This window comes from Oncorhynchus keta, chromosome 5, assembly GCF_023373465.1.
Source record: "Oncorhynchus keta strain PuntledgeMale-10-30-2019 chromosome 5, Oket_V2, whole genome shotgun sequence".
Classification (NCBI taxonomy): Eukaryota; Metazoa; Chordata; class Actinopteri; order Salmoniformes; family Salmonidae; genus Oncorhynchus; species Oncorhynchus keta.
Window position 1 is genome coordinate 2,016,639 of NC_068425.1, and position 9,879 is coordinate 2,026,517.

At 41.3% G+C, this 9,879-nt stretch overlaps 1 protein-coding gene across 3 annotated transcripts in view; it reads left to right on the forward strand.

Annotated features, from left to right (window-relative positions):
• Window positions 1–9,879, forward strand: part of trpm4a (transient receptor potential cation channel, subfamily M, member 4a) — a 42,123-nt gene extending 32,244 nt beyond the window's left edge. For all 3 annotated transcript variants that reach the window (XM_052518378.1, XM_052518379.1, XM_052518380.1), the window contains one exon: window positions 9,515–9,879. In XM_052518378.1, the coding sequence (XP_052374338.1) occupies window positions 9,515–9,564 (50 nt within the window). In that variant the 3' untranslated portion in view covers window positions 9,565–9,879. The remainder of the gene's footprint in view (window positions 1–9,514) is intronic.

Genomic DNA, 9,879 nt, shown 5'->3' on the forward strand with positions numbered 1-9,879 from the left:
TCAATCAAAAGTTGCTTCACGGTACTGTTTGTTATGGTGCGTTACAGTGCTTGCTGTTAATGCTTATCCAAACCACCAGTGGGCATGTTTGAGCAAACATACTCTAATGACTAATGAGGGCATTTGAAGCTGAGCAGAGGTCATCATGCCATGTAATTGTGAATACACTTCATAATTTAAATTGAATTATATATTTTTTATTATTATTAGGCTATCAAATACTATAATCTTCCAATTGTGAATTAAGAACTGGGCAGGAGTAGGCTACATACAGTACACTGACTATACCCGGGAAAGAAAGCGACATACTTCCTACTGTACAAATGTAACTCGTTCAGTCACATGCAGACCAGATGTTATGATTTTGTTGATGTCAAGGTTTGTAATAATATGCAATTTGCCAATCAAATATTCTCCAGCTTGTTGGTGCTTGCTTCTCTGCACAAATCATTTGACTTCTGCAGTTTGAGATGATGTATTCCCTTTTCTTTATGAAAAGGATTTGATACTGGCCTTTATTATTTACCATTTATTTCTAATATTAGCTTGATTAAATTGATTCATATTATGGTGTTTCTATTCCAAGAAAAGCAAAAATACATTAAACAGTAGCCTATGTATAGCCTACCTAAAACATTCCATAGAAATTTGGGCAGAATATTGTATACAATATTTGGATGGTTAAAGGCCGATATTTGGTCGCTTCAATTAAAAAACACTCTTTGTAACATGACTATAGAAATGGAAACATTGTGATTTTAGTGTGCTGGCCGGGGAACTTGTTTCAACCCCCACTGATTACAGTGGCCTATGATAGAAACAGTAGATAAATTAGCTAGCTCAAACTAAACAATCACATGTGACTTTTCACACAAATTGTACTTACACAAACACATTCTGTGAATCCAGAAAAACTCACTGCTTTCTTGGGAACCAACGGGACCTGTTGTCCAGCTCCTTGTCCACTGATCTTCAGTTGGCTGTCGGCATGGTTGTATGCGCTGCAAACACATATTTATGTTTTTAATACACAATTATCCATTTTATTACACAGTAGGCCTACACGTTGATAGGCTATGTACTGTTTTATGCACCGTAACCAAAATACCTTTTTAAATAAAAACATGTTTTTAGAAATTCTTGCAAATTTATTGCAATTGAAACAGAAATATCTACATTTACATAAGTATTCACACCCCTTTTCTAGGACACTCCAAATTGAGCTCAGGTGCATCCAATTTCCTTTGATCATCCTTGAGATGTCACTACAACTTAATTGAAGTCGTTCTGTGGCCAATTCAATTGTTTGGACATGATTTATAAAGAAACGTACCCCTCTACAGTATATAAGGTCCCACAGTTGACAGTGCATGTCAGAGCAGAAACTATACCATGAAGTCCAAGGAACTGTCCCTACATCTCCGAGATTTGTGATGAGGCATATAGCGCATTCGGAAAGTATTCAGACCCCTTGACTTTTTCCACATTGTTACATTACAGCCTTATTCTAAAATTGATTAAATATATTTTTTTCCTCATTAAATATGACAAACATATACCTTATTTACGTAAGTATTCAGACCCTTTGCTATGAGACTCGAAATTGAGCTCAGGTGCGTCTTGTTTCCATTGATCATCTTTAAGATGTTTCTACAACTTGATTGGAGTCCACCTGTGGTAAATTCAATTGTTTGGAAATGATTTTGAAAGGCACACAACTGTCTATATAAGGTCCCACAATTGACAGTGCATGTCAGAGCAGAAACCAAGCCATGAGGTCGAAGGATTGCGTCGGCACAGATCTGGAGAAGGTTACCAAAAAATGTCTGCAGCATTGAAGGTCCCCAAAAACACAGTGGCCTCCCTCATTCTTAAATGGTAGTTTGAACCACCAAGATTCTGCAGCACTCCATCAATCAAGCCTTTATGGTAGAGTGGCCAGATGGAAACCACTCCTCAGTAAAAGGCACATGACAGCCGGCTTGGAGTTTGCCACAAGGCACCTAAAGGACTCTCAGACCATGAAACAAGATTGTCTGGTCAAATGAACCAAGATTGAACTCTTTGGCCTGAATGCCAAGCGTCACATCTGGAGGAAATCTGACACCATCCCTACGGTGAAGCATGGTGGTGGCAGCAGCATCATGCTGTGGGGATGTTTTTCATCGGCAGGGACTGGGAGTCTAGTCAGGATCGAGGGAAATATGAACGGAGCAAAGCACAGGGAGATAGATCCTTGATGAAAACCTGCTCCAGGGCGCTCAGGACCTCAGACTGGGACAAAGGTTCACCTTCCAACAGGACAATGACCCTAAGCACACAGCCAAGACAACGCAGGGGTGGCTTCGGGACAATCTCTGAATGTCCTTAAGTGAACCCTATCGATATGAGATATCATTTTTATTTTATTTTAGAAATGTTCAAAAATTCACACTTTCGCTTTGTCATTATGGGGTATTTTGTGTAGATTGATGAGGAAAATGTTTTATTTAATCAATTTTAGAATGAGGCTGTAACGTAACAAAACGTGGACAAAGTCTAGGTGTCTGAATACTTTCCGAATGCCCTGTATGTATCCTTTGTCACAAAGTGTGAAAAACAATAACAAGCTAATAACTACACCGCTCGTGTCGCAAAATACATTTAGAAATCTGTTATTCCATTATTGCACTTGCGCGCGCCAACGAGCGTCTGCGTTGCCAAGGGCTAAAATAGAAGTCAGTTCTATTCCTGATGCAGATCGCGCTGCAAGTCCTGCCTCTCCTCATTGGTTTATAGAAGAAGGTACCCATTTGCCATCTCCTCATTGGTTATACCCACATTGGTGACTGAAAGACGAACAAAGTCAGTGGTGGTAATGCACCTAATTTATGAAAGTTGCCAATGGCAATATAAAGTCAAGAGAAGAAAAGGCTGGAAGGAGAAGAGATGACTAGAAATGATTCAGTTGACCTTTTATGTGTGGATTAATTGGCGGAGTAGAGAACATTTCAGGTAAAATAACTCAATGTTTATATCCCAGGACAAATTAGCTAGCAACAGCAAGCTAGCTAAAAAGGACAAATTAGCTAGCCTAAATTGCCATTAATGTTTTTCAACCTGTCCCAAAATTAATATAATTCGTTCAGAGTTTGTTTTGATATTTTAACATGCGTGTCGTGATCTCGTTTCGTGTGGGGGGACAAAATAAATGTATGCACGATGGTGCACGCGCGCAGCCGGTTTGGGTTCCGTGTAACACTGTTTGTGTTTGCATGGCTGAGTGGATGAGCTGAGTTGTCATAACTCGCCCACATTAGGCTACTTGCAATTTGGGTTGCGGGCGGGTTGAATAAAGAGAAAACATGCATAAAAAATTCCATAAATGTACAATTATTGTGCAATTTATATCTATAGGCTACACTGAGGTTCTCTTTCATCATGTGTATTTGCCATTTCTGCATAAGCCTGAGCTTTAGGCCCTAACTGATCGCCCTCCAAGTAGGCCTACATGTCAATCGCCAAATGCTTTTGGGAAAAAGTTAGTCGCCAAATGCTTTTGGGAAAAAGTTAGTCGATCCACCACATATAATATTAATTCCTGCAGAATTAAGCATTTCTTACTGTACACCCTCACAGAAAAAGCACGATTTCGTGGTTTTGGAACACTTCACGTGAGATTTTACGTGAAAACAAAAATGTGTCGTTATGATTCTCACAGTGACTTTAGTGCTTTTAGCTTACATTGTGTATGTTTTTTTTTATACAGGAATTATTGAACTTGTCCTCACCTGGGATTTGAACACTCAAACTCTTTTTTTTCACAGCATTCCGATCTTTATGCTACGCCACACACCTGTGTTAATAACTGAATTCACCTGTATTCCTACACCTGTATTCCTATTCTTATAATAAACAATAAAAAATATATTTTTCCTAGTTATTCAGGAGTAACATTAAAAGAGAGTAATATGCCTCACCAACATTAAACAACTACACAGAAAACCCTCAAATGACTGAAATAATTCAATGAAATCAATGATGAGAGAATAGTCAGATAAACTGATAACTAAAACAGCAGCACAGATGGAACTATTTTGCTACGTGCAGAGATGTATTATAGGTAATGAATATGTATAGGAATGTTACAGTCTTTGTGGAGCTGCAGAAAGATCAGTGCATCTCAAATCCAAAGGTTATGTGTTCAAATGCCAGGTGGGGTCACACTTTAGCTGAACAGTGTACCACTAACTGTAAAACCACCATTCATTACTTTACTTCAAATGGTGTAAGAACAACTGGGACCATTTCTGACTACTGGTAAAACAAACTCTTACAACATCCAAAACCATGTTTTTAAGTGTTCCAAAACCACGTTTTGGGGGGAAATTATACACCAATTTGACCTGAGAACAGGAGTGGAGAAATGATTTCTTTCTTTCAGCATCTTGAGAGAATGTGAATGCGTGGTTAGCGACCGAGTGTGAAGGTGCTGATTTGTAAAGCTGATTGTACGTGAAAGAAGCAGAAATGACAAGAAACAATACTGATGTCAACCAGATTGAAGCATTCATTCTGTTGAGCAAGTGTTTGTTTGGTCTTCTAAAGCAACACATAAGGACAGAAGAGTAGCTGCATGTCTCTAATTTTAGACAAGTTGACAAACAAATAGCCTACCAAAATGTGAGCTGTTGTGTGTGTGTGTGTGTGTGTGTGTGTGTGTGAGAGAGGAATTCAATCACCCTCTATCCTCTTCCAGTCCTTCTCCTCATCATTCAGTTAAATGTTGAAGTCACGTGATCTATCTATTGGCCATTCATCCATTGACATTTATTTCAATTACAAAATCAAAAGGGCAGTGGGAACACTTCAGAAACCACCGGCAAAGTTATTAGCTAAATACTCATAGCTTTCAGCTGTTGGGATACCAGAAGGCAAACGTTACGTTTCTATGTTACACTTTTAGATAACTTATTTGTTTATATGGATATGTTGTATCTTATAATCTACATCTACACTGAAACCAAAAAATAGCCCTTTTCTATATCATTCTTATTCGAGCTTATAAATTTACCATGTTAAATTTGACTGCACTATTTAATTTGTTCCAAGTTAGCTCACTGATTTGAGGGTTTGTTTAGAAGAGAGAGAACAGGGAAAGAAATTGGTTAAATTGAGATGTTTGGACACTGGGCTACACACAATACCACATAATGTCAAAGTCGTATTTTGTTTTTAGAAATTTGTACAAATTTATTCAAAATAAGAATTCAACCCCTTTGTTATGGCAAAGTCTAAATAAGTTCAGGAGTAAAAATGTACATAACAAATCACAAGTTCCATAGACTCACTCTTTTTGCAATAAGTGTTTAACATGATTTTTGAATGGCGACCTCATCTCTGTACCCCACACATCTGTAAGGTCCCTCAGTCCAGCAGTGAATTTCAAATACAGATTCAACCACAAAGACAAGGGAGGTTTTCCAATTCCTTGCAAAGAAGGGCACTAGTAACGTGTACGCTGGGAGTCGGGAAACAAGTACAGGGAGTGCAAATGTAATAATAAATAGAACAGTACAAAACAAGAAACACGAAAAGCACACAGACACGAAACAAAAACAGAGTCAATAACGCCTGAGGAGAGAACCAAAGGAAGTGACAGATATAAGGGAGGTAATCAGGAAGGTGATGAGTCCAGGTAAGTCTCATGAGGCACAGGTGTGCGTAATAATGAGTAAACTGGCAACAATAGCGCCAGAGTGGAGGACCCCATCCCTGACACGCGGCTCCAGCCGCAGGACGCCGACCAGAGGGATGGTCCTGAGGGACCAGGAGCAGGCCAATCGCTTCTGCTGAGGCTCTGGAACCTGTAGAGCCAGCTGAGGCTCGGGAACCTGTAGAGCCAGCTGAGGCTCGGGAACCTGTAGAGCCAGCTGAGGCTCGGGAACCAGTAGAGCCAGCTGAGGCTCGGGAACCAGTCGAGCCAGCTGAGGCTCGGGAACCAGTCGAGCCAGCTGAGGCTCGGGAACCAGTCGAGCCAGCTGAGGCTCGGGAACCAGTAGAGCCAGCTGAGGCTCGGGAACCAGTCGAGCCAGCTGAGGCTCGGGAACCAGTCGAGCCAGCTGAGGCTCGGGAACCAGTCGAGCCAGCTGAGGCTCGGGAACCAGTCGAGCCAGCTGAGGCTCGGGAACCAGTAGAGCCAGCTGAGGCTCGGGAACCAGTAGAGCCAGCGAGGCATGGAAGCCCTGAGGCTCGAACCCAGAGCCAGCGAGGCATGGAGCCAGCTGAGGCTCGGGAAGCCAACCGAGGCTTGTGAACCTGTCAGGCTTCCATGCATCAGCTGGCTCGATAAGCCAGGTGTGGCATCCCGGTTGCTTCAGGAGCTGCTCTTGGCCAGCCCGGGAACCGTCACCAGTCGGGAAAAGATTCCTGTTGCTTCCCTTTGGTGAGGCGTTATTCTGTAACGTGTACACTGGGGGCAGGAAGCAAGTACAGGGAGGTGCAAATATAATAATAAGTAGCTGGCTTTTCAGGATCCCATGCCTCAGCCGACAGCTGAGGCTCGTTACCTGCACCTGTGCTTCATGAGACTCACCTGGACTCCATCACCTTCCTGATTTCCTCCTCTATATACAGTATGTCACTCCCTTTAGTTCTTTCCCCAGGCATTATTGATTCTGTTTTATGTCTGTACGCTACTTGTTTTTCTTGTTTTCAATCCATGTTTGCTTATTAATTAAATTCACTCCCTGTAATTGCGTCCCAATTTATTAGTGCACACGTTACAGGACCTATTGGTAGATGGGTAAAAAAAGCAGACATGGAATATCTCTTTGAGCATTGTGAAGTTATTAGTTACACTTTGGATGGTGTCTCTTAACTCAGTTGCCGGAGAGGAAGGAAACCGCTCAGGGATTTCACCATGAGGCCAATGGTGACATTAAAAGAGCTACAAAGTTGAATGGCTGTGATGGGAGAAAACTGAGGATGGATCAACAACATTGTAGTTACTCCACAATACTAACCTAATTGACAGAGTAAAAAGAAGGAAGCCTACAGTATACAGAATTTAAAAAATAAAAACATATTATATTCCTGTTTGCAACAAGGCACTAAAGTCATACTGCAAAAAAATGTATGGCAATACCTGAAAATGGTTGTCTAGCAATGATCATCAACCAATTTGACAGAGCTTGTAGAACTTCGAAAAGAATAATAGGCAAATGTAAAACAATTAAAGGGGTGTGATACTTTCTGAAGGCACTGTTACATGCAGTTGAAGTCAGAAGTTTACATACACTTAGGCTGGAGTCATTAAAACCTCGTTTTTCAACCACTTCACAAATTTCTTGTTAACACTATAGTTTTGGCAAGTCAGTTAAGACATCTACTTTGTGCATGACACAAGTAATTTTTCCAACAATTGTTTACAGACAGATTATTTGACTAATAATTCAGTGTATCACAAGTCCAGTGGGACGGACGTTTACATACACTAAGTTGACTGTGCCTTTCAACAGCTTGGGAAATTCCAGATAATGATGTCATGACAGCCTCCTGGGTGGCACAGTGGTTAAGGGCTGTGCCACCAGAGACTCTGGGTTCGCGCCCAGGCTCTGTCGTAACCGGCCGCGACCGGGAGGTCCGAGGGGCGACGCACAATTGGCATAGCGTCGTCCGGGTTAGGGAGGGATTGGCCGGTAGGGATATCCTTGTCTCATCGCGCACCAGCGACCCCCTGTGGCGGGCCGGGCGCAGTGCACGCTAACCAAGGTTGCCAGGTGCACGGTGTTTCCTCCGACACATAGGTGCAGCTGGCTTCCAGGTTGGATGCGCTGTGTTAAGGAGCAGTGCGGCTTGGTTGTGTTGTGTATCGGAGGACGCATGGCTTTCAACCTTCATCTCTCCCGAGCCCGTACGGGAGTTGTAGCGATGAGACAAGATAGTAGCTACTAACAATTGGATACCACTAAATTGGGGAGAAAAAAGGGGGTAAAATTACATTTTAAAAAAATAATAAAAAAATGTAAGGACTTTAGAAGCATCTGATAGGCTAATTGACATCATTTGAATTGGAGGTGTACCTGTGGATGTATTTCAGGGCCTACCTTCAAACTCAGTGCCTCTTTGCTTGACATCATGGGAAAATCTAAAGAAATCAGCCAGACCTCAGAAAAATAATTATAGACCTCCGCAAGTGTGGTTCATCCTTGGGAGCAATTTCCAAATGCCTGAAGGTACCACATTCATCTGTACAAACAATAGTACGCAAGTATAAACACCATGGGACCACGCAGCCGTCATACCGCTCAGGAAGGAGATGCGTTCTGTCTCCTAGAGATGAACGTACTTTGGTGCGAGAAGTGCAAATCAATCCCAGAACAACAGCAAAGGAAGTTGTGAAAATGCTGGAGGAAACAGGTACAAAAGTATCTATATCCACAGTAAACGAGTCCTATATCGACATAACCTGAAAGGCCGGTCAGCAAGAAAGAAGCCACTGCTACAAAACTGCCATAAAAAAGTCATACTACGGTTTGCAACTGCACATGGGGACAAAGATCGTAATTTTTGGAGAAATGTCCTCTGGTCTGATGAAATGAAAATATAACTGTTTGGCCATAATGACCATCGTTGTGTTTGGAGGAAAAGGGGGAGGCTTGCAAGCCAAAGAACACCATCCCAACCGTGAAGCACGGGGGTGGCAGTATCATGTTGTGGGAGTGCTTTGCTGCAGGAGGGACTGGTGCACATCACAAAATAGATGGCGTCATGAGGTAGGAAAATTATGTGGCTATATTGAAGCAACAGCTCAAGACATCAGTCAGGAAGTTAAAGCTTGGTCGCAAATGGGTCTTACAAATGGACAATGACACCAAGCATACTTCCAAAGTTGTGGCAAAATGGCTTTAGGACAACAAAGTCTAGGTATTGGAGTAGCCATCACACAGCCCTGACCTCACTCCTATAGACAATATGTGGGCAGAACTAAAAAAGTGTGCGAGAGCAAGGAGGCCTACAAACCTGACTCAGTTACATCCGCTCTGTCAGGAGGAATGGCCCAAAATTCACTCAATTTATTGTGGGAAGCTTGTAGAATGCTACCAAAATGTTTAGACTCAAGTGAAACAATTTAAAGGCAATGCTACCAAATACTAATTGAGCGTAATGTAATCTTCTGACCCACTGGGAATCTGATGAAAGAAATAAAAGCTGAAATAAATAATTCTCTCTACTATTATTCTGACATTTCACATTCTTAAAATAAAGTGGTAATCCTAACTGACCTAAAACAGGGAATTTTGTCTAGGATTAAATGCCAGGAATGGGGAAAAACTGAGTTTAAATGTATTTGGCTAAGGTGTATGTAAACTTCTGACTTCAACTATTTGTTCTATTTCTATGTAAGGTCCTTCTACATCAGAGACCTTTCCAGTCTTTTAATATAACAATTTTCAAATGAACTTTATTGATCCCAGTAAATGTTATTACTTGGTTTTATGTACTCCAGTTTCCGTTGTGTTTTCTCTTTCAGATCTGACCCCTCTTTCTCCAACTAACTGTCCCATGAATAGTGAAATCTAGACACACGTGCACACACGCCTACAATCACTGTCACTCAGTGTCAAAGAACGTCAAGAAATGCCAAAGATGGACTCGATGCTCATTCATCAATCATTTCAATGTCATTTTTAAACTTTGATCATTTCAACTGCTGCCATTTTGTATATGGACTATTGTTGCACTTTGTTGTTCCTTTGTTCAATAAATCATTTTCCTGTGGGTTATAGAATGGATGGACAATCTGTTCCTAATGTAATATGTAGAGTCATTGTAAAGGTAAAATCTTATAATTTGACATGACCAAGTACAAACACATTAAACTTTTTTTGTATGTTG